We start from the raw sequence: 26837 nt of genomic DNA on the forward strand, positions 1-26837 counted from the left end.
TAATAATAATTATTATTATTATTATTATTATTGTTGTTGTTGTTGTTGTTGTTGTTGTTGTTGTTGTTGTTGTTATTATTATTATTATTATTATTATAAATCCTACCAGTGGCTGGACAAAGCTGGACTTAAAGACTGCATAGAGGCACTAATCAGAGCAGAACAGGAACAAGCTCTGAGTACAAGATCCATAGAGACTGGGGTCTATCACATCAGGCAAGACCCCAGGTTCCTGGTCACATCTGTGCCAAGTATGGCCTGGAAGTCCAGTGGTCAAAATGGGAGACGCCACCTAGGGTGGTCGAGAATGACCGAGCTAAGATCCTGTGGGACTAGACGTTGTGATACTGAATGACAGTAACATCAGGAAGTAGGAACACGAGAAGATTGAGAAGCACCAAGGGCTCAGAGACGAGCTGGAGAAGATGTGGAGGCTGAAGGTAACAGTGGTCCCAGTAGTAATCTGAGGACTTGGTGCAGGCCCAAGCTAGGCGAGTAGCTCTGATCTCTGTCCAGAAGAGCGGAGTCCTAGGAACAGGTAAAATACTGCGCAGGACCCTCAAGCTCCCAGGCCTCTAGTAACACTACCAACACTATGACAACAATAACTTTAAGTACACGCTACTGTTAAATGGCATACCACAGTGTGTATATTATATATATATATATGTAATAGTTTGATCCACGTATGATGCTTCTAGTAGCCCCTGATCATATTCACATGTGGAGGATTGAAGGTTTATTAAGCCTGCTTGTTGATCAGTGGCCACTTCTAAATTTAGGGTGTTTTTTGATCTGCACTGTTAAAATACTTATTTTACAGATTAAAATGTGCTGTGATTTCAGTACTTTTCTTTTTCATTTATGTCCATGTCAGCTGCCCTGTGGTCAGCTAAATGCTCTGCCGTTCACTGAGCACAGATACACAGTAGATGCAGAAGGCGATGACTTTGTCACTTAAGGGGCAATAGTGAGTTACTGTAGTGTCTAATCTTCCATCAGTCTAACATGAAAGGAAGATACAGTAGAGCTGTCTAGAGAGCGCATTTATCTTTTATACAGCCTGTGATTTTGACCACTTGTCAATCATGTTGAAGAAGTCATTTAGTGGATGAAATAGAATATGTAACAATGGTGGAAACACTTGGAAGGGATAGACAGAGGAGTCAGACAGCTAGGATTTGCTTTTTTTTAGTCTAGCAAAGACCACTGCAATCTTTGTCTGGCCTCCAGAATCCAAACTAACCTGGTCCCTGCAATCCATCCACACAGCTTCCAAACCTACCTGTGTAAATAGAATTAAAGTTGACAGTTTTATGGCTAATAGATCTGTTTCTTACTGATTTATTTACTGTCTCATTCAATATGGAAACAACATTATGTTTAATTAACACATCATGCTTAAAGTGGTCTAAATATCTCATATACAGAGATATTAACAGAGACACACCGCTACTTCAATTTTCTTCAAACCTTACTACAAATTTTTTTAAGAAGTCAAAGGCAATAGTTAAACACAACTAAAAAAACATAACAGTTTTGGCTTCGACATCAATTCAAGGACATTTTACCCAGGAGACACATACTGTACTGCAATTATCCTATTAATGACATGATCAGTGCGCATGCGCCAACCAGCGTGCAGCCTGTTACAGTCGCTCCTGCTTTTCTCTTAGTTTAGCTCTTTTTTCTTACGTATTCTTTTTTTTTCTGACTTGTATTTTCCTCCGTTTTCTATCTCTTACTCAATCATGTGGATTGAGAGAGTTTTTGTTCTTCTGGTGGCCGTGGAACTGTTACTTTTATCATGGAACGGGACCGCGGCACATCTCCTACACGCACGGACTGTTTACTCCAGAGATCAGCTGATCGCCCTGATGCCGGCCGGCTCGCTGGCCAGGCCCGCAGAAGTGCCCGCAGAAGTACCAGCTGAAATTTGGAGGAAAACACATCGGGGATGCAGAGGTCAAGGACAGAAGAGAAGAAAAAAGGTGACGGTGAGACAGCGGAGGCTCGAAGCGAGGAGGAGGTTTAAACCGTGTCTGCCGTCTATCGTGATGGGAAATGTGCGATCGTTGGCAATTAAAATCGACGAGCTCTCAGCACTGGTACGGAGTCAGAGGGAATACCGAGAGTGTAGCCTGATGTGTTTCACCGAATCATGGCTGCACCAGGACATTCCCGATGAGAATGCTTCCGTGGAAGGCTTCCACACTGTTCGGGCGGACAGGGACAGCATCGCTAGCGGTAAGCGTAAAGGAGGTGGGCTTGCTGTTTTAGTTAACAACCGGTGGTGTAACCCTGCCAACATAACAATCAAAGAAAGGATTTGTTGCCCGGACACTGAACTGTGTGCTGTTGGACTCAGGCCGTATTATTTACCCAGGGAATTCTCTCACGTCATCTTGGTGGCTGTTTATGTACCCCCCTCTGCTAACCCCACAGCTGCATGTGACACTATCCACTCTGCCATAGCTCGGCTACAGACTCAGCACCCGAGTGCCTTTATTGTGATCTCGGGTGACTTCAACCATGTATCACTGGACAATACACTACCAACATTCAAACAATATGTGGACTGTCCCACCAGGGGAGAGAAAACTTTAGACTTACTGTATGCTAACGTCAAGGATGCATACAGCTCCTCCTCCCTCCCCCCACTTGGTAGGTCAGATCATAACCTGATTCACCTCACCCCCCGCTATGTGCCAATTGTGAGGAGGGAACCTGTGACCACCAGGACTGTTAGGAGGTGGTCAGAGGAGGCAATAGCGGAACTACAGGGCTGTTTCGAGGTGACCGACTGGGAAACACTCTGTGAGCCTCACGCCGAGGACATCAATGGGCTTACTGAGTGTATCACAGGCTACATAACTTTCTGCACCGACTCCATTGTTCCAGCTCAGACTGTTCATTGTTACCCAAATAACAAGCCGTGGGTGACTAAGGACATCAAAGCCCTCCTCAACAACAAGAAGAGGGCTTTCAGAGGGGGCAACAAAGAGGAGGTGAGGAAGGTCCAGGTGTTACTAAAGGACAAGATCAGAGAGGCTAAGGACAATTACAGGAGGAAGCTGGAGTGGAAACTCCAGCAGAACAGCATGAGAGAGGTGTGGAGGGGCATGAAGACCATCACTGGATTCAGGCCAACCAACAGCAGGGGCGCTGAGGGAGGTGAGAATAGAGCCGACGAGTTGAATCTGTTTTTCAATAGATTCGACACCACAGTGTCTGCTCCCACCCCCACAACCTCACCTGCAGTCAGCCTGGAATCCAGAGCCACACCACTGTGCCAGCCTCTCTCTTCACATGTTGCCTCCTGTGAGATTCCTGACACCCCTCCCCCACCCATCACCTTCACTCAATACCAGGTTGAGATGCAAATGAGGAGACTTCACTCAGGCAAGTCTGCTGGACCAGACGGAGTGAGTCCCCTTGTCCTCAAGACCTGTGCCCCCCAGCTGTGTGGAGTCTTTCATAAACTGTTTATGCTGAGTCTGAGTCTGCAGAGGGTCCCGGTGATGTGGAAGACATCATGCCTCGTCCCTGTACCAAAGACGCCTCGTCCCAGTGGCCCCCAGGATTACAGGCCCGTGGCACTGACCTCCCACATCATGAAGACCCTGGAAAGGCTCATCCTGGACCAGCTGCGACCCATAGTAAGACCACATCTGGATCCCCTTCAGTTCGCTTATCAGCCTCGTCTCGGAACAGAGGACGCCATCATCTACCTGCTCAATCGTGTCTACACCCATCTGGACCAGCCGGCGAGCACTGTGAGGGTCATGTTTTTTGACTTTTCCAGTGCTTTCAACACCATCAGGCCGACCCTCCTGGGTGATAAGTTAGCAGCGATGCAGGTGGATGCTTCTCTGGTGTCCTGGATTGTTGATTACCTGACAGGAAGACCACAATATGTACGTCTCCCACAGTGTGTGTCTGACAAGGTGATTAGCAACACAGGGGCACCACAGGGGACTGTCCTCTCCCCCTTCCTCTTCACCCTCTACACCACAGACTTCAGCCACTGCACAGAGACCTGCCATCTTCAGAAGTTTTCTGATGACTCTGCGGTGGTTGGATGCATCAGCAGGGATGATGAGACAGAGTACCGGGCTGTGGTCGACTCCTTTGTCACGTGGTGTGAGCAGAATCATCTGCAGCTCAACGTGGCAAAGACCAAGGAACTGATCGTGGACTTCAGGAAGACCAGGAAACACTTGACCCCTGTTTCAATTCAGGGGGTCAGTGTTGACATTGTGGAGGACTATAAATACCTTGGAGTACACATTGACAATAAACTGGACTGGGCTAAAAACACCACAGCACTTTACAGGAAGGGCCAGAGTCGTCTCTATTTTTTGAGGCGACTGAGGTCCTTCAACATCTGCCAGAAAATGCTGAGGATTTTCTATGAGTCTGTTGTGGCCAGTGCGATCCTCTATGCTGTTGCATGCTGGGAGAGCAGGCTGAGGGTCGCAGATGCCAACAGACTTAATAAACTGATCCGTAAGGCCAGCAATGTTGTGGGGATGGAGCTGGACTCCCTCAAGGTGGTGTCGGAGAGGCGGATGCTGTCCAAGATAAAGACAATGTTGGATAACACCTCCCACCCACTCCATGACATGTTGGTCAGTCACAGGAGCTCGTTCAGTGAGAGACTGAGATTACCGAAAAGCACCACTGAACGACACAGGAAATCATTCCTGCCTGTGGCTATCTCCCTGTACAACGCATCCACTTAACACACTGTTTGCTGCTACAACTACACATGTTTCTTTTCCAAATATTTATTTATAAGTGACTTATGTATGTATGTATGTATATATATGTATATATTGTACTATTCTTAGTTAGCGTATTGTCTGTCTTGTCTTAATGTTGGTTTAAAATGGAGCACTGTAACAAAAAATAATTTCCCCCAGGGATCAATAAAGTATTCTGATTCTGATTCTGATTCTGAAAACCACAGAGGAACTCTGATGTAATAACGACCATTATTAGATCCCCATTGTTTTTAGACAATGACCACGAATGCCACAACAAACATATTATATTAGCTGCACAGTAGGAAAGGCGATACTGTTTGGATCAATAGACACTTGCAGGCTGCTCATTGGTCACAAAGGGCACAATGATTCAAACACTGGCACCAGTCTGAGCAGGTAACACACACATGAAAGTCACTCAATTGTCACTGACATGGCATTCTGATCTGTGAATACAACTACACTAAATAATAATGCAGATTTTTGGTTGTTTTTCCATACGGTAAATATTCCTCACTTTCTTTAAGGAGACAGCCTTGAGAACTGATCACAGCCTGGCCTAGATTGTTAGAGTAGTGAATGGGATGTTCAGCCTCTCAGTCCTTTTTTGGTGAATCCCAGTACTTCACACAGTCTTGTTCCCAGGAGCAGTACGATCGTTTACTTTAAATTACAACCTCATTTTTGAAATCCTGCAGCTTTCATTTGAAAAGAAACTAATGCTTCACAAAACTACCTCTGAATAACTGAAAAGAAAGGGCAGAGTATTGTTCCTTGTATCATATTAAGTACTAGCAGTATAACTAGGTAATGGTAACCCCCAAGCTGCCTTTTTTCACAGATGGTTATATGACTGTAGGCTATAATGACCGATGTTGACTCTAAGAGCCATTTTTAGTAGGTCACATGGGTATAATGCCATCATTTCTAACACAGCAATAACTCACAAGCAGTCTCGGCAAACTAGGGATTATCTAAAAAGTCATGCTGGCCTAGTAAATGTCCCAATTACAAATATATGGTCTCTATGATTTATGACAAAGACTGCCAAGTTCATTAGATCTCAATACCAATATTACACTGTCATTAGCTTCTTTTAAAAAGAATGAATGACAACGTTTTAATTTCTTTCAGTTCCGCTCTTAATTTTTTGACTGTTGAGTTGGTAGCAATAATGTGACCATACAGACGAAGAAACAGATTAAAGCCTGACACTGAAACGCAGAAAAAGTCTTGTGAGTGACAGTAAAATCCTTTGCATTCTGAAGAAAGACCTCTTTGCGACTGCAGAGCAAGTCACCAACAAAGATAGGATACTGCGATGCCATGGGTTAGTGACGTTCAACCATCATTGACTGGAAACTGGTTTGCAAATATTTCTAAAATATAATTTGGTTTGATTTCACATTCACTACTATATGTTAAGAAAAGCTACATCACTAGGGCTGCCACGATTAGTCGACTATCAAAATCGTCGACGACTGATTTAATAGTCGACGCGTCGTTTGAAGCTTTGTAAGATCCCAAAAGACACAGGAATAAGTAGCAGGATTTAAGAGTGTAATAACGGACTGAAACAGAAGATGGCAGCACTGCATGTACAAGGATGCCAGCTGCCGTTAAACCCCGAAGAAGAGGTAGCTCTGTCTCAGGATTCATAGCGCGGCCCAGCTCAGTTTCCAACAATGGCGGCAGCTAGTTAGTTTTAATATTACTCTTATTATTCTTTCTGGTTCACAAAATAAACGTTTAACATATTTTCAGGCGAGAATGTAGCTGTGTAAACCTCAAATATCTGCTCAGTTTATCAAGACCACATATTTTCAAAAGCTTTCCGACGTTTTCGGAGACGTCTGTTACCCACTAGCTCGATAGCTAGCCGGGGGCAAGGCTAGAGCCCGTGAGCTCTACAGAGGGTTGTGCGGTCAGCTGAGCGCACCATCCGCTCCGAGCTCCCTGACCTGCACTCAATCTACAGCAGGCGGTGCTGGACCAAGGCCAGGAAGATCGTGAAGGACCTCAGCCATCCCAACAACAGACTGTTCTCTCTGTTGAGGTCAGGAAAGCGATTCCGCTCCCTGAAGACCAACACAGAGAGACTGAGGAGGAGCTTCTTCCCGCAGGCGATACGGTCTCTCAATCACACCACCACACAGTACTGACCCACACATACAGTTCTTACACACACTGGACTTTCTGGACATTGTTTCACTTCATTACTTAAATCACGCTGCTGTTATTGTGTATATGCTGCTGTTATTGTGTATATATTTATTTATATTTCTTCATACATTCTTATATAGTTCTATATTGTGTATTTTGTTGTACAGTTATTTTATTTTCAACTTTAATTTATATATTTTATCTTATTCTCCCAGTTAAATTTACCCTTCATTCTAATTTGTGTTGTACAGTTATTTCATTTTTAACCTTAATTTATATTTTATTCCTTCCTAGTTAAATTTACCCTTTTTAATTTTTCATATTTATTTCCTATCTTATTCATAGCCTTTTCCTTTTTTGTTTTCTTTAGGTCACGAGCAGTTGTCCAAGCATTTCACTACATATCGTACTGTGTATGACTGTGTACGTGACAAATAAAATTTGAATTTGATTTGAATTTGAATTTGAGAACACCGCACTCCCGGCAAATCGTTTTCAAACGCACCGCCGTCTTTCGCTACTCAGGTTAAAGATGATATATAAGTCACTTAGATAACTTAAAAATGTTATTGTTTGGCTTTTTTTCAGTATTTTATTTGTTCCTGAGTAAATCGGTTTGGCTGAGATTAAAGTTATAGTTTTTACACAGCTGAATAAACGTCAAGCAGACAACTGATTAGAAGTGTGAGATGCTCGAGAATATACTCCGGTGTCCCATTATATTTTAGATAGCAAGGAGTTTATTAAACTTCACCGAAACAATCTGCAAATTTCAATAAAAATTTAATAAACTATCATCTTGTCTTTATTTTTAGTTAGCACATACCTTAAACACTTAAAGCTTTAAGCTAATGATAGTTATAAAAGAGCAGATGCATTATTATTATGCATCTGCTCAGCATACGTTTTACGCCCAATGGATGCATGATCTGATTAGTCGACTAATCGCAAAAATAATCGGTGACTAGTCGACTATCAAAATAAGCGTTTGTGGCAGCCCTATACACCACCCATACAAGTTTTTCCACATTAATGCAAACCTTAAATTAAATGTGAGACTAATGCTCCTTTAATATAGTTGCTTAATTTAATCATTTATTTTAAAGTGAATGTGCTAGAGTGCAGATCAGGAATTAGCACAGTGTAAATGCAAAGTGGAGGGGGGAGAGAAAAAAAAACAATGAATGTCTGAATGCAGCTCTGCAGACAGATTCAGGAATAACTCGACTGTGTAAAACACACTTGGATTTAACATGATAAAAAGAGATCAGACATTTAATAGATTTGACATTGAAAGTTTCAAAAATCTTATGGGCTGCCATTTAATGGCAAAGTCTTCCAAGAACTTATTCATGTGTGCAAGGTCAATGACAGAGTATCCAAGGGCACCTACTATTTCCCTTATGTAGACACAGCTCACATGGCTCACTGTGCACAAAAGGGTGGGCTGAAGAAGAATATAAATCGGATATGTGTGATGATTAATCATTGTCTTGGTCAGCCTCATAACCTTTAAACAGTTGTGCCAGTCACAGTGTTGCATGAGAAATGGCTCACTAAATGGAGAGAAAAATTCCAGATGAGCTTCTCCAAGGATGAAAATACTACTGTTAACCTCAGGGTTTAGAGCCACAGTGTGCAGACCGATGACTTACACACTCAGTATACAGTAAATATTCAGAGATTGATAACATAACCCTTAGTTTTAAGCTGTAAAGGCAAACATTTGTGAAAACCTTACTTTTTTGGCCTCACATTGTTGGATACATGACCATTATTATATGTTCAGTTAGTACTCTGATGTAGGGCATATGCTTTCCAACCACCATACAATATGTCCCAAAATACAGTACTTTTGTACACCCAGCTTGTTTTCTTAATGCTGCAGTCACACTAGGGAAAACTATGACTGTGATCATGTGCAACGAGCTTGCAGTCTCACAGTCTCAATGGTTCCTTGAAAGACAGCGACATGATGTGTGATCATTACATTTAGTCATCATTTTCAAAGTGACTTTGGTAAATCAAGAAGTATGAAATAAAAGGGCAGTAAGACAGAGTCAGCCTGAAATTGAATGGGTTCAAGTTGCCTATTACATGCTATCTGTTTGTGATAGCATGAGTGATTAATTATGATACACCGCAAAATCTGTTGCCTTCCACAGATAGAAAAAAAGAATCACATTAAACAGGAATTAACATTCACCGCCTGTTTTCAGGCTCTAGCCAGAACCTCAACAGCAACAAAAATCCTGAAACTCCTCCACAAATAGTGACATGCTTGCTGGAAGTTGCCAAATAACATTCACACTCACAGCCTTATTTCTGTATAGACATATATAGAATACAACTATCTGACAATCAGTTGAGTCCCCTACAGCAAAGAGACCCATCACAGCTGAGTTGCTCTCGTTGGTGTAGACTGCCACAGAGTGATTGCTTTTTTATATGTATATAAATGAGAAAGCAATCATTAACAAACCTTTGGGAGTCTTTTCTTAGTTGTCGCTCTTTCAGGGTATTGAATGCTCAACCTTTGGGTGACATGATTGCTGGTTCAACAGGTTGCAATCGGTCACCAAATGTGAAAACTTCAATGCAATCACCTGGCAACCACTGATTTATTCCAATTGTAAGGAGGTCGCAGTCCTATTTTTACTCTAGGGCGACTGAGCCATGATTTTCATTACTTTTAACTATATTTAGGTACAAATCCTCAAAGCGATGATAGTTTCATCACTCGTAAACATGCAGTTGTGCATTTCTGTCATTTAGTCACTTTCCATTACCTGATGGAAATGCAAAGTTATCAAAAGAGTGATATGTGCTGAAAATAGACCTGATCCTCAAGTCATCTATTCTCAGCACGTCAAAGAGCAGACTTTCACCCACACCTCGCCTCGCATAGTCTCATCTCCTCTCACCTTTGAGTCTACTTGCAATGCTCTGGGAATGAAAGCACCAAAGGCATGAGGGATGGGCAAAGAGCAATTGAAGGTAAGAATATTGCCAACATACTGTTAACGTAGCTTGCAGCAGTCTTTGGACTGCCCTGAAATATAGAGATATACAGGCTGTTGCCTTCATTTACCATCAAGGCACTTCAATTTTATTTTTATAGCCCAAAGGGGGCTTTGGGCTATATAAGGTGTACAGCTATAAGGGGGCTTTACAAGGTGTACACCTTGCAAGACCTCTATCCCTAGGACCTCAAATCAAACAAGGAAAAAGTCTATTAAACCTCTTCAAACAGAGAAAAATGCAATAGCAACAAACAATGCATCCCTCCTTTAGGACAGAGAGATTTATGCAAGAAATATCTCCAGAAATAGAGAGAAGTGTTTACTTCTAAATAAAATGTCAGCTTTACCAAGAAAAGCCAAAGATTAATAACAAGGCCTGTTTTTATTAGCACAGAAGTTTTCACTGATGTATGTGAAACAGGTGCGCACACACTAATGAACGCAGTTGCAATTCAGTTGTGAAAATAAAGCAATAAGAGAAAAACTCACATTGTTCATGTACTCGCTCAACAAGTCTTGAAGGGCCTGTCGAACGGCGTTGCATTCAGCCACGATCCGTTCACGACGGTCATCGCGTGTGCATGAAGAGTCAGCCATTAATGCAGCGCCACTGATGATGCTCTCTAAGCGCTCCTCCAGAGACGGACGGAAACGAGCCTCACTGAATGTCAGAGGGTCCAGGATGATCTTGTTCTGTAGGTCAGAAATGTAGAAGGTCAGGACAGTAATCCAGGCAAAACGGATAAATGACTCACCACTGGATGACCGGTTCCAGAAACTGTACCCAATGACAAATGGCAGTTCAGCTTTTAATCACAGACTAGTGTCTTTGACACAGACCCTGGGGCACAAGATCGGGATGGAGTAAGTTGAAAAGAAGAAGACAAAGAGCACCACACTGACCAGCCACTGTTCTGATTAAATCGTGTTTATCTAAATACAAAGGAAATGTTTTACCTCAAGCACAGCATCAAATTTCATGAAAGTTTACAACAAATTTAGGCCTTTGTTCATAAAAGGTTTTTCAAATATTGAGAGCACAAATAAAATGAAGCTGCATTTCTCTCATGAAAGGGAAGTATCCCCTCAAAAAGCCTCAAATTCTGGATGGGCTGCCATCATTCCAGCAACAATCAGCCACCATGACTAAGTCAGGCAAAACCAAGAATGCATAAAGAATATCTAACACAGGGTAGCTCGAGTTCATAAATTTAAAACAATACCCCACCCACATTTCTCTGAGCATAAGACTTGCTGAGGCTACCGAGGAGGTAACGAGGAGAAAGAAAAATTAGTGACCTGAACGTCAAAACCTTAGCATTTCAAAATCTTAGACTTTATCCTCGCTTTTATTATGATCACTACAGAAATAGAGCCCAGCTTTACAGTGTTGGCTACAATGTGAATAATGGAGCAATAAAGTCATTTATTTTAGCGATGCCTTATCTTGTATTGTTTAAGTATTGTTTAGTCTTTTGATCCTAAGGTGCTTTGGGTCTGCATAAAACTCAGAATTGCTTTTATTCATCATCTAAGCTTTAAATAGCTCTGATGTAATTAAATGTGACTCTGTGGTATAAATGACCAGTGTTGAGTTACAGCAAAGAGCAAAGATGCACTTTTCAGTCACTCCAAACCAGTTTGACACTGGGATAGAGTGACATGTCAAGTGGAAAACTGATAGGGAATGCTGAGTTACGGACGAGCTTCCTGTATTTCATTGATATCTGGATGGTTCTATTCTTAGTTTCTCTCTGCTTCTTTACTTTTTATTTAGTTTTTGAGGTGTTGTTTACAAAGCTAACTACATCAGCGTTTTGTGATATCCCGATCTATATCTGGATTGGAAGCATAGTCAAATTCTTTTTTAAATGCCATCTGACTCTGAGTGAAACATAAACAAAAACACTTGAATCTAAGTCTCATTTCTCGAGGGGAGATGTGTTCATTTATTTGGAAAAAATAAACCATGTATGGCACACAGAACTATTTGTCTGACAATGTCGCCATTATATCTTTGAAAATTTCACTATTATCAAAGGTTGCTGCTACATCTGGTACTTCAGATTAAGTTAATCAACTTTATACAGGAAAAACACCCCATATTCCTTCATCTCACTTGTGCAGTGGTTATTATGCTGACATTCATATCATATATTAGAGCTGTAAAATGACAGGCAAGCAATGCAACAAAGCCCTATACAGTGAAGGTCTCAACATGAAAAGATGCAAAGAAGAAAATAACATGAATGGAAATTGAGAACATTCCCCGAGGACTCCAGTGAATTGTTATTCCACACATGGTGTCAGGTTGCAATTATCACTGGGAGTTGGGAATAGGCAGAGCAGAAATAGCAACAAATGCTGGGCTGACAAAGGCTGGGAGGATTTCAAGGTAATTGGCAATGGCTAAAGTCATCTTCCAGAAACTCACAAATGTGACTGATAGTCCCTAGTCCCTTAGTGAGTTTCAGTGTTACACTTTTCTTCCCCCCTTTTACCTAATAATCACTTACTCTGTTGTACTGCTTTGCTTCAAAGCCCAAAACCATCGTGTAAGTGAAAAATCTTTAGACAAGTGCGCACAATTATAAATAAATATTAATTAAAAAGTATTAGAACACAATCAAAAACTGCAAACTTAAAATCATCCAGATACAGTATTTGTTTCATCAGGAAATTCAAAAAGCTACCAGAACACAGAGGAGATTTGGTGTCTTTCTGGTACTGCATTCAGGATCAGAGTGATATGTCAAAATCTTTAAAAGTTTCACACTTCCTTGAAGAAGAATCTTGGCATCATGCTTGGTAAAATGTTTCCTTTAATTCCTCTTATGATGTAGTTATGTTAAACTCCTATAACACTGCTGACAAGTGTTGGCTCCTAATGCCTTCTGGTTTCTAAAAGGTCTGGAAAGATATAGAGGATAATACAGCAGCATTTTTATACAGAGCAGTCAGAGAGTCCTTACTGCAAGTTTTATAAAAGAAGAGTTCTTTTTTTCTTTAGTTAATTATACACCAGTCTCTTAAAGTCTGTAATTCTATGTGAATGTACCATTGCATTTGACAGTATATCAAGACCGGAGGGAACCTTATATTTGCCTCACTCACAGCGAGGCTATCGGTTTGACCCCACTTTAGGGCATGAACCAGAGACAGGGCACATGCCACATCAGCCTTTGTCAAGTGTGCCTTCCAGAACTTTCCAGTATTTGATGGCAACTGCTTTTTCAGAGATAGAAGTTCAACAAAGTCCTGAAGATACCACTGAAATGCCTCTAGATGCCACATTATAGTTCAAGGGTTGTGTAGTTGATTATTATGGTGTTTGACAAAGCTCTACCCACAGTGGCCCATGAGGGACATTAGTCATAACCCACTCTGTGATCGATTACCCTAATGAAGTGTGTCTGACTCAGAAAAAGTTCCTTATATTGTCCCACAGTGGATGCCAACTAAAACAGCTTGATAAAGACTGTGATATGTAACAGTCGCTGGCACACTTACAGTAACGCTACAAATTGTCAGCTACTACAAAAATTAGTACATGAATGTGAAGGAATTTCCATATTATACCCATACAGCAATACTTTTTCACCGTCCCCATCTGTTTAAGAAATTCTACATTCCAATATGGAAACTCTTGATTTCTTGGCTAGTTCAATAGGTATCCAATAACATTTCGTCAGTCGTGTAGCTTCTGCATGATGTAGTCCAACAGACTTTTGACACCTTCATTTGAAAGACAGTTGCACAATGTTCATACACTTTTTGTCAAATTTCCTATGTTTACACTTCAGGTTCATGTACATGCGTGGCATGTTAAGTGGAAATACTTTAGGTTTCCATTAGAAAGGCCAAGAGACCACTGTAACATCTGGTCACTAAATGGTAAATGGCCTGTATTTGTATAGCGCTTTACTAGTCCCTAAGGATCCCAAAGCGCTAGGGAAACAGGTGTATTCCCTGCCCACCTTGCAAGTGTTTGTTAGCTGTCGCTGGGTAAAATCTGGAAAACCCTCCTCGTGATTGCTTTGGTTATTAGCATATTGTCACAATTGCCTATAATTTGCATGGAAGACACCAACATATATACAAAGAATGAGTACTAAGGAAACTTGAGAAAATCTGACACAAACCAGAAAGGGGAATGTTTGCAATCAAAGTAAAAGCTGTTCCTTAAATCTGAAACTAATTTAATTCAAAAGGCAGCGCTTTTACTTTGAAGGTGAATGGTTGCAATTTTGAGTTTGCATTAAACTCTTAACAGTTTCAGTACCAGTTAGTGAATAGCCAGGGAGTGTTTGCAGACTTCTGATATCTGCTAGCAATAAAAGCAATTATGTCAGCAAGTGTCACCCCTATGTGTTATCTTGAATGATCTCCAAGTCTGAGTGACTGGGGCAACTTCCAACAACAACTTATAACCTCTTTTTCTTTTTTTTTCCTAGACGAGGGACTGGTGGTTACCAGGAGGTCGCCAACCAGCCTCACTGCCTGTGGCCTTACATACATATTACATTGTTTGATTGCCATCTTGGTTAAGTACCAGAAATATGATTTCATGTTGTCACTGGAAGTTAGCTAGCAAATTTAGTAATATATGCAGTCCACAACAAAATCATTACACCATTACTGAATATGAGGGTTGAGTCGCAGCTGCACAAACAGCTAAATAATAATGGTTAATATACCAAAATGCTTTTTTATTGTTTCTGTAATGGTTAATCTACCACTATGTGCAGTCTTTAATCAAAATGATATGTTTAATGCTTAAATATAATTACGTTGTTATCCATGAATATTCAGATTTACAGTTTTATGAAAAAAAGCAGAAAAATATGGTAACGTAGGTTATTAGTTTTGATTAAGGTGATAAATTACAGTTATTCACTTACACTACTGAATAGAAAAATTGCTTTAGTGGTTGAATTTTATGCTTGATTATCTCCTGCCTTCTGAAAAAATTCCAATGTACCGGCTTAAATTAGGATATAAAAATATGTGAATTCAGTATTTTATTAGCCCAATAACTAAGAATATAAGTTCTAAATTTGACCAGGTTCTTCACAGATTTTTGAGGTATTTGTATTTTCTTGTTTTTATGACAGGTAAATGTCATAATGGTAAACGGCCTGTATTTGTATTGCGCTTTACTAGTCCCTAAGGACCCCAAAGCGCTTTACACATCCAGTCATCCACCCATTCACACACACATTCACACAGTGGTGATGGTAAGCTACATTGTAGCCACAGCCACCCTGGGGCGCACTGACTGAGGTAGTCTAATAATTTTTTAAGCACTGTATATGTGTTAGATTACAGATTTCACAGTTTATAAATACTCATGCTTGCTTTGCCAGCAAGCACACAATCAAAGCTAAACGTTTATTGCTTTAGTTATATTGTCAGAAAATATTAAACACATTTTGTTCAGTTTAAGACAACACTTCTATACCTGTTCAAATTTAAGTACACAGTGTATTTAGAAAAGAAAGAAGGCACAGAAGCACACTAATTAGTTCACAGCCTATGACCGTGCAAACAGACAGTTCTGACATGAGTAAAGAGGCAAAAAAAAGTTGAACCCTGATCATGTGTATTTGGCTGAATATTATTTCAACATGATTTGATATTCTTTAGTAAGCTAAACTTTATAGTGCTGAATCTTTTAAAAAAAGAAAAGAAAATAGACCTTAGTAGAGTTAAAATGTCTAACAAGATGCATCTGCTGTACTGTTGTGCAAAGAGACGATGGAAAAACATCTGAGGAAAAGTATCATATAGCTTGAAGATACGAGAGAGAAGAAAATGCAAATCCAAGTTAAAGCATTTCATCGCAGTTGATAGAGGAACGGCTACAGAGTTGTATAACCGAGAGGATTAACATTTTTTGTTTTAGCAGTCAATCTGGACAAAGTCATTTTTTGATTAAAATGTGAAAAGCATTAATCAAATAACGACAAGATAAAACCGCAGCTTTGGTATTTTATAGAAGATTGATTCCAGATTTGAAAGCTCAACTACCTGAAAGTCACTTATTTAAATTCAACCAGTATTTTCTCATCAAACAACTCACTTTTATAAAACTGCCTTTTAAACTCATAATGTGAAAAATAAATTCTTATGCATAATTATCATGCAGGTAATCAGATCAAAACACAGTAAAAAAAGAATAATTTGGAACATGCATCTGTGTGTAATTATGTTCAATCAAAAATGATCAGTTCTAACTGAAATTTAATCAAACACTGCGGCGCACAACTGCAGCCAACTGAATCACCAAATAGTGCTCATTCTGTTGGAGGCAACTCTTTCATTATAACTAAAATCACAAGTTGTGGGTACTTTTTTGTCTTGTAAAGTATTATTAAAACATTTTGAAAAGCTAAATACATATTTACAGAGCCAAAAAGTAGCTGTATTGGTTCCCCGTATTAACGTGGTACACAGAAACATACAGTATATTCAACTATTTTTCATGAAATTGTCATAGAGTGAGTATTTTAACCATTTTGCTATGATATGGCCACTTAAGTACAAATTACTTGAAGCGTTATTGGACTTAGCAATTAGTAAACCTCTGATTTTTGTTTCTTTTTTACAAAGATTCATTCATATCACATAGTGCATACTAAAAATATTTCACTTTTTGAGAGGATGCGTCTCCCCATGATCCTTGGGTACAATATGTTGTTAAGCTGAGTGGAATTTTTCCTTTTCGGTGCAATCACACTTTGCTTTGGATCATAACGTAGCCTAATTTACTCTAAAGGGGAAATATGCAACTTAATAGACCTTAAAAATAAAATATTAAAGCATCTTTTAATAACCAAGGTATGACAATCAAAGTAAAAACAGTGTAGTGACAAAGAAAACCATTTAAATTGCTGTTAAAGGAACAGTGTTTGTATGAACCATTAAGCTTGCTTTGTCCATTCTGGTTAGATTTTCACAATGAAACCTGTATGGAGCACATGCACGTGTTTGTTAAAGCTTGGACAAGACTGGAATTACTGTAAACACTGCTCAAAACTACAACAAAAACTAGTGCAAAATGGTAGAAATTCAGAATATTCAGACAACAATCTGAATCTATTCTCCATTTGTCTTGAATACATGAATATTCTGAGCCATGATGTTTACTTGGAAATACAATGAAAGAAGGCAAAAATGATTCAGGGAAAGAGGAAGTAAAATTTACTACTTTCCCACACACATTTAGACGCAAGCTATTTCTCTGTGGTCAAGACATCTTGATTAATGATTGTACGCGCATACCGCTGGTTTAATTGTGTCAAGTAAGTTTGAATATTACCAGCTACACCTGAGGGGGAATATCAAGGTTCTGCATATAATCAACTTGATTAGGGAAAAGAAATAACTTTCAGTATGATCAACATTTTTACATAATATTAACAAATTTATTTCTCTGTGGGCAATCCGCCCTTAAAATATGCCTGAAACTCATATTCAAATGCATGTTTTCTGAATGTTTATATCATTCAAGCTGTCAACTTTCCATCTTTGGTAACTCTACGCCTGACTCATTGCAAGTGTAATTTGTTCCCCCGGGTTTGCACTACTTGATATCTCATTGGTTTTCTGTTTGGTGCCTTCACAGATTCGCATAAAAAAGTGATGCCTCAATTCACCGCAGTTCCAGTCTGCTATTCCTGGCTTGCACATATCTGCCATGGCATGTCTGGAGACAGAAGTACAAAAGTAACTCCATCCATTGTTAGCATCAAGGTAACGTTACTATGACAACCTCCGAAACACCGCATCATAAAACAGTATGACTAAAGCTTTTTTCTTTTCTTTTTTCAGGCACATTCAAGTATCGACTGAAGGTCTTTGGACAAACAAAAACCCATATGAGTCGCTTAACAGGTCCAAAAATAAAAATAAAATAAAAAATACAAACACTAAAGCGTTGTCCTCTATTATGATCTTCGGCTGTGGCGCTCTTGATTCTTGGGCTCTGGGTACAGCATGTATTCAAAACTCAGTTAAATTGTAAGTGTGTGTCTGAATGTTTATTAAAGTAGCAGATGCACACAGACAGAGTCATAAATCATACAGTAAGGTAACATAAGAAAGCCAACGAGGATGCTCCCCTGGCTGGGCGATGGTAGCTGGAGCAGTGCCAAGGCTCTCTTGAAGTGGCCTGTGATTGTGGAACTACAGTAAGCTGTGGGGGGAAGCTGACAGTTTCTAATACTTCAATTTATCTGTGATGCTCGGGAATATTGAACGGTTCTCCTTTGACCTTGTGATCTAAAAAACTTTAGAAAAAAAACCTAATTTGTACATCATACTTTTTCTGCCAGAGGAGGGTCATTCGTCTCAAAAAATACATATTGTTTAATTTAATTAACCATTACCCTTTTAAGTGTTAAAGTCATTAAGGCCAGTGAGCAAACGACATGTCAAATGAAGCTTTTAGAGGAAGCTCAAGCAGTCAGACAATTATCGTTCTAATTTCCTAATCACCCCAGGTCTCTGCCTCTCAGTTATTATCCAAAGAACTCACTAGGTTATGTTAATAAGGCTGTCTGTCAAACAGTGATCATCCTGGCTGAAGGGTATTTAACTACCTAACCTGTTGCATCTCTTTGCTGTCACTTAAATGCATGCCCACCGCACAGCCACATGTGTCAAAAACCAAACTGTAGCGCCCCAGAGTTATGTCTGGAACAGCTTAAATTCACAAGGCTGCACTTAGACAAACAGATTTCATCCACAGGTTGCATATTAACACATATTGAGTTAATACTCTTACTGTGAACTAACTTACTACCTGTTTCATTTGTAGTGTTACCTTATAATCTTATAATCTATGACGACCTTATAATCCTTTCTACTTTTACTTTTTCTTCTTCTTTTTTTTAAAATCACTGTCATACTTCCAAGTTGCCAAACAAGCAAGAGCAGGTCTGACAAATGGTTATTTGACAGAAGTGAGTGGTTATTTAAAAGAGGACGAATCCCAGGGGGTCATCAGCAAAGGCACACCTGCCATCTTCCCCTCTAATCTCACTTGATGTGTTTAGGAGATATGTGGAATCAATGTTTCTGGAAGTCATTTTTGTCCCCATTATGCTGGAAGTCCAGTAAATAAGGACATAATTAGATCTTGGTAGGTTACAGACAACCATTTTTGTTCCAAAGATATAAAAAGAAAGATTTTTTTTTAAAAAAAAGAAAGAAAGAAATGGAACTGCTCTCAAAACTGATATTAATATGTGGAAACAGTTCATGCATGATTAATGATGGTGTGATTTCTTTTCCTGCAAAGTTAAAAGCTAATTGGATAATCCATAAACTCTGAATTACTTAAAATTACCTTTTAACTAATTCAGCATGCAAAGGGGTGTCTTCGATTTGCTGATCCTGGCTAGCAGGAGAAATTCACTGCACTTTATTATCATAAAAGGAAACCATTCATTTTAATTGATTAATGGCTTTGTATGCATTTACACACACTATATATTTAACTTTATTACTTTTTATCTTACAGGGCAAATTTTTTTATTTCCAAAAAAACATTCGTATGAGCTTTTTGTTGAACATATACGTGTTAGTAGTTATATCATATGCTGTCATATGTTCAACCCCCCCTCCCTTCAGAATTGCTTTAATTATTTATGGCACAGATTCAGCATGGTGCTGGAAACATTCCTCAGATATTTTGGTCCATATTTAGCTACTGCAGGTCCACGATGTGAATCTCCTGTACCACCACATCACAAAGGCGCTCTACAAGATTGAGATTTGTTGACTGTGAGAGCCTTTTGAGCACAGTGAAGCTCGTTTCAGATTATGTAAGCTTTGTGACATGTCAAATATCCTGCTGGGAGCAGATATTCAATTCAATTCAATTTTGTTTATATAGCGCCAAATCACAACAACAGTCGCCTCAAGGTGCTTTATATTGTACAGTACACTTTAGACCTGTCAGTGAGTACACTGGTCATAAACAGACAGAAATGGTCAGCAAAAATACTTCCTGTGCTTTAGTGCATAGTTGGCACTAAAGGGCCAAAAGTGTTCCTGGAAATTATCGCCAACACCATCACACCACCAGCAGCCTGACCTGTTTATTCAATGAAGGATGAATTCATGTGATTTACACCAAATTCTGACACTACAATCTGAATGCCGCAGCAGAAATCGAGGCCATGAAATACTCAGATCAGCCCGTTTGGTACCAACAACCATGCAACGTTCAAAGTCTCTTAAATCACCTTATGTCTCCATTCCATGCTCAGTTTGAATGTCAGCAGGTCATCTTGACCATGTCTACTAAATGCATTACCAGAGCAGGTAAATAACAGAAGCCTCGCAAAAAAAAAACCATGATAACGGCTATTCAGTTGACATTGATACCAGTCTTCAGGTTTCACGTCCCTTAGAGAGTCTTATTGTTGAAAGTAGTGATTATGTCTGCTTTCTAACAAAAGCAAACAAAACAAATACCAATAAAGTACAGGGACAACAACTGCACATCAATCAGCCTGCTGCGATTCGCAGAGGCTACAATAGTGCTTGAGGAGCAGAGACGATTAACTGACCTCTAGCCCAGTCTTAGCGAGTCTGTGTTACCCATAATATCTTGTTACAGAGATCTCCCCGTCCAGCTCAGGAGCAATTTCTAAATACCTGTGACAGTGGCCTTCACAGTTTCGCCGTGGCCAAGATGATAGTAAGGGAAAGCGCAGACAGTGCCATGACTGGCAGCCAGGCCTTTCTGTTCACTGAAAGAACAGTGGGAATAGAAAATAACAATGTAGCACTGCATTTTCTGTTATCTCATCATCAGGTGTGGCAAACCTTTTCTTCAGGGGTTCATACCCACCTGTGAAAGCACACCTGAGTGCTCTTCACACATTAACTGTTAACAGTATAACTGTTATGTATAAAGTTGCCTGTTTCCACAGCTATCGTTTCATATACAAGACCTTTATGTTACACACATGGGGTCTGTGTGTTATTTGGATGACATTACCCCCTCAGCCAGGGGGCTTCTGTATGCTGGTATTAACTCTAGCCTCTGACTGTCTGCTCCATAATGAGGGGAGCATTGAAGGAGATTGCATGATCGTGGGTGTAGGAGGACATGGGGTATAATGTTCCCAACCACTAACTGTGCACAGCACATGAAACAAACAGAGTTCTAGTGCACTGATGATGCACACATACGGTACAGGCACTATAGAACACTTGGAATGCAGAGATGGTGGATGACGAGACACCTGTTTCGTGGCTTTGGCCATGAGACCCTGTGGAGCTGTTGCAGCTGCGAACAGTAATAAGAAAGGTATTGGTACATGTCAGGAAAACTCAAGCAGATCCAATTTTCAAAGACTACAAATTAGCTCCCCTGACTTTGCCAGTGTTAGCAACATGCACCAACTAACAAAACATAAAAGAAATATGCCACAGAGGTTCCGGGAGCTAATTATGTTCATCGTAGCTTACTTAATCCTTATTCATTAACCACTTTACTTCTAGTATCATAATAACTGAGGTATTGCTAAATTGCAGATATTTAACCCTAAAACTTTTGAGTCCGTATACTTTGTTTTGCTCTCTGCTCGTTTAGGTCAGAAAGGGTCACACTGAAAAAGAGGACTATCTTAGTTATCAGCAGGATCTTGAGTAGGCCCTTTCATATGCAGTGTGTCAGACTGAGTGCGCTGTGTTTTAATGAGTTTTAAGATCCAGCGAGGTCTCCAAATTTTCATTGCAAACAGAGGAAATTACCTTACATGCTGCAGACACACAAGGCCAGATTTACTAGGACTGGTAAATTAATGGGAGGTCGGAATGGCAAAAATGTGTTGATGAGTAGGGATGGGAATTGAGAACCGGTTCATGCAGAAAACTGGTTCCCAGTAGTCCAATTCCTCAGGATTTTTAGTCTGCCTGCCGATCGAGCCCGCTTGCTGGTTCTTGCACTCGCGCTGCAATCAGCTGATTCCAGTTCTCATGTCATTGCATCAAAGTAATGTAACCAGTAGTATAGCGAATTACTTTTTCCCAGGAGTAATTAAGTACCATACTGCATAACTTTTAAGAAAAGTACTTTATGCAATATGTTTCATAATTACATTTTTGAGAAATGACTCTAACACTAATCACAACAAACATGCACAAACATTTCAACCACAGCATAATAATTTCTTTATTCCTGCTTAGCAATGGCAGTGGCTCTCAAAACAGAGCCAATGAGGATCGATAAGTGATATCGATAATGGAATCGGAATCATTACATTATCATCAATTCCCATCCCCATTGATGAGAGTGGAGAATTCTGCGGGTGATCGACTAATAATACACTGATTTATAAACAAAAAACACGGCTTTGCAATAATGACCAGCATCCTATAAAGAGCAGGGCAAATTAGCAAGCTCAAAAACAAGCAGTCTGGTGAAAGTAAGTGTAGGCTAATAATCAAAAAAAAGTGTAAGAGCAGGTTTTATGGACGTCTTCCTCTCTGAAAACAGTGTGGCAATTAAGACCAATGAGAGGCAGCTGAAGAAGAATCCATATGTAGAAGAAGACAAAGCATTATTTGCCATCAGATCCTCATCCATCTCTGTGTTAATGAAGGTACTGTCACTTTGTCAGGTATCCAAATCCACTTTTCTTCCCAGCAGGTAGTGTGGAGCTGCACTGTCCAGCATCACATGCATTAGGTTAATATCTAAAGGTAAACTGTAACACACATCAGATCTGTCCAACCCGCATTAAGTGCTGCATTTTGATCTATGTTTCAATCTGGTTTGTAATAGATCCGACACCAGAACACACAAGACGTTTTTATTGTGGACCCATCTCTGTGTAGAAATGTGACTAAAAGCCTGAAATGCTCTGAAAACCCATCAGCCCACTGTAAAAAGTGATTTGGCCTTTAAAGCAAGACACACTCTCATATGCGTCTCGTATTAGGATTCTGGCCCTCTCTCCGACACTCAGTTCAATTCATTTAAGTCAAATCAAGTCAATCAAAATACCAGTATTACTGAGGAGCAGAAATATGTGTGGCTGGGCTCTAAACAAGCAGGGTGAGGGCTTAGTGAAGAGCTACGGGACACAGCCAGAGCTTAGGCACAGCTTTGAGCCATCCACCCACGCCAATTATGCACTAGTTCTGATAACTTCTCCCCCTCTTGTTCCAAATAAATGAACACTCCTCGCAGCAACTACAGCAACAGCAACCACGTCGGGGGCAAAACAGAACATGCAATTTTTTTGGCCGTTAAATTCAGAGCAATTTGCAGTAAATCGGTTCTGCAAACCTCAGTGAATCACATTTGATTCATTTACATACTCTCATAGCACCATTTCGCACTTTAAAAGCTAAACTCTCACACAAACATACCTGTGTCTGCACTTTTCCAGTTACAGAATTATTTACTTAATACCAGCACTGGCTTTTTTAACGCTAAAAGAGGGTTGTGGGCTAGCACAGACTGTTAGAAAATCTGGCCCACAATGTGTTTGTATCCAGCGCTGTTGCCACGGCATTATATGACTCTTTATATACCATAAAACCTGTAGTCAAAGAGTAGCAAGGGCATTTAAAGTCAATATAGATTTCACTGTACAACTGTATAGCGTAATTACACTGATGAGCAGCTGAAGGATCAAAGAATCAAGGATCAAGAAACTGTTTTATTTACTACTTATTTACAGATTCATTTATTACCATTCATTCGTGTTAATCTTAGTGTGCCCATGGCAGATTTCTGCCAAGTGAGGTCTTTCGAGGTTGCTGTTTCCACCGTTTCTTTTTTTTTTTCAAAGGTTCTATGAGTGAGAAGCATTAATATGTATTGCACCAGCAGGCAGCTATTTATGTAAAGAGATAATAGTGGAGTAATGATTTCCTAGTCATGGATGTGCTCTAATCCAAGTTTCTGTCTTCAGTGTTTTGGTAAATGTTCCATGTGCATTTGAGTTTTTCTCTTAGAAGCCATTAGCCAGCCCTGCTGCCATGTCTGGCCATCCCATAAAGTGCGAGCATGAAAGTGAAAGCAGGATGGCAGACCAAAGTCTGGAACATTCAAACAATCAGTCAAGTGAACCATTTTTGTTTTTTAGTTTAAAGTTATTTATGTTACCAAATATGTCTGTGCACAGGGAAACAGAGAGCAGAGGAGAATAGCAGAATAAAGGTTTTGTTTCTTTAACTGTTTTTGGAATCTGGTTGTCAGTTTGTCTTGTAGAGTCGGTGCCTTGGCTTGCACTACTGTTCCTACCTGTGCTTCTTTGTCTGGTTTATTTTGCTTGTGAAAGAAGCACATAAACGGCTGTGCACAGACTGAGGAAGTAGGACAAGAGAGGAAGAGAAAGAGACAGAGAGATACCAGACATGGTAATGCTTAAGAATTCAGACTCAAGGTATTTACTAGCAGACCCTGCAGCAGGCTGGCAATCTGGAGCACTAGGACTTCTCCCAGTGGGTTGCTTCACCTGTGAGGTGGCAGTGAGAGAAGGAGCAACAAAGAGAGTTAAATCAAATTTACTGCTTTGATTATTTATCGTACTGGTATGTATCACATCATGGGTCCTGATTTTACCAAATCTGATGTTGTGTTTTATCAGTGACAGCCCAGTCCTGTCACGGGGACCTCCAGGGTAGGAAAAGTTAAAACTAATGGCACACGAGTAACAGCTTTCCTACGTGTCAAAAGAGAATCATACAAGCAGTCACCTGTAGGATGACCTGATAAAAGCAGGCAAAAAACATGAGAAGAGCACAAAACAAGCAACCATACCATAAACCCTTGTGCATGAGAGTAAAGTTGGCTTGCATATGTTCTATAAAACTACAAAGTAAATACTGAAAAAGGACTTTTTGAAATGATCAGCAGTGCGTTTTGTGAAAGAAAGCCTAGAGCACTATCCAAGCAGATGAAAAAGGAAGTAAGTCTGTGCTGCTGAGAGGTCATTTACTGCTGGAGATAAACGTAAACTTGCCCGACGTCTTGAATATTTTGAAATACAGTGGGGCAAAAAAGTATTTAGTCAGCCACCAATTGTGCAAGTTCCCCCACTTAAAATGATGACAGAGGTCAGTAATTTGCACCAGAGGTACACTTCAACTGTGAGAGACAGAATGTGAAAAAAAAATCCATGAATTCACATGGTAGGATTTGTAAAGAATTTATTCGTAAATCAGGGTGGAAAATAAGTATTTGGTCACCTCAAACAAGGAAAATCTCTGGCTCTCACAGACCTGTAACGTCTTCTGTAAGAAGCTTTTCTGTCCCCCACTCGTTACCTGTATGAATGGCACCTGTTTGAACTCATCATCTGTATAAAAGACACCTGTCCACAGCCTCAAACAGTCAGACGCCAAACTCCGCCATGGCCAAGACCAAAGAGCTTTCGAAGGACACCAGGAAAAGTCTTGTAGACCTGCACCAGACTGGGAAGAGTGAATCTACAATAGGCAAGCAGCTTGGTGTGAAAAAATCAACTGTAGGAGCAATCATCAGAAAATGGAAGACATACAAGACCACTGATAATCTCCCTCGATCTGGGGCTCCACGCAAGATCTCATCCCGTGGGGTCAAAATGATCATGAGAACGGTGAGCAAAGATCCCAGAACCACACGGGGGGACCTGGTGAATGACCTGCAGAGAGCTGGGACCAAAGTAACAAAGGTCACCATCAGTAACACACTACAATGGCAGGGAATCAAATCCCGCAGTGCCAGACATGTTCCGCTGCTGAAGCCAGTGCATGTCCAGGCCCGTCTGAAGTTTGCCAGAGAGCACATGGATGATACAGCAGAAGATTGGGAGAATGTCATGTGGTCAGATGAAACCAAAGTAGAACCTTTTGGTATAAACTCAACTCGTCGTGTTTGGAGGAAGAAGAATACTGAGTTGCATCCCAAGAACACCATACCTACTGTGAAGCATGGGGGTGGAAACATCATGCTATGGGGCTGTTTTTCTGCCAAGGGGACAGGACGACTGATCCGTGTTAAGGACAGAATGAATGGGGCCATGTATCGTGAGATTTTGAGCCAAAAACTCCTTCCATCAGTGAGAACTTTGAAGATGAAACGAGGCTGGGTCTTCCAACATGACAATGATCCAAAACACACCGCCCGGGCAACAAAGGAGTGGCTCCGTAAGAAGCATTTGAAAGTCCTGGAGTGGCCTAGCCAGTCTCCAGACCTCAACCCCATAGAAAATCTGTGGCGGGAGTTGAAAGTCCGTGTTGCTCGGCGACAGCCCCAAAACATCACTGCTCTCGAGAAGATCTGCATGGAGGAATGGGCCAAAATACCAGCTACTGTGTGTGCAAACCTGGTAAAGACCTATAGTAAACGTTTGACCTCTGTTATTGCCAACAAAGGTTATGTTACAAAGTATTGAGTTGTATTTTTGTTATTGACCAAATACTTATTTTCCACCCTGATTTACGAATAAATTCTTTACAAATCCTACCATGTGGATTCATGGATTTTTTTTTCACATTCTGTCTCTCACAGTTGAAGTGTACCTCTGGTGCAAATTACTGACCTCTGTCATCATTTTAAGTGGGGGAATTTGCACAATCGGTGGCTGACTAAATACTTTTTTGCCCCACTGTACCAGTCCATTTTGAGGAACAAGTCATCAGTGTGTAAATTATAGTTTGGTAATCATTACACTTTCCAGCAAGAAAGTGATACCAAGCCAAACAAATCTTTTGTTGTTCCTGAAATACATTTGAGAGGTATTTTTTTGCCGGTTTGAACGCCACTGAAAAACTTGGGTGGGATTTATTGAAAGCACTGAAATCAAAGAATAACATTTACTATAGCCATTTAACTGTTTCGGCTTAAAATCCACCAGAAGTCCACCAG

The 26837-nt window shown here is 40.3% G+C and overlaps 1 protein-coding gene across 1 annotated transcript in view; it reads right to left on the reverse strand.

Moving 5' to 3' along the window:
* Positions 1-26837, reverse strand: part of ctnna2 (catenin (cadherin-associated protein), alpha 2) — a 340484-nt gene that overhangs the window by 228921 nt on the left and 84726 nt on the right. Inside the window, exon 7 of the mRNA XM_085409840.1 lies at positions 10445-10648. Coding sequence (XP_085265966.1) covers positions 10445-10648 — 204 coding nt within the window. The remainder of the gene's footprint in view (positions 1-10444; positions 10649-26837) is intronic.

Source organism: Rhamphochromis longiceps, linkage group LG6 (genome assembly GCF_057381845.1).
Source record: "Rhamphochromis longiceps isolate RC_006_pf linkage group LG6, R_longiceps_female_GT1.1, whole genome shotgun sequence".
Lineage (NCBI taxonomy): Eukaryota > Metazoa > Chordata > Actinopteri > Cichliformes > Cichlidae > Rhamphochromis > Rhamphochromis longiceps.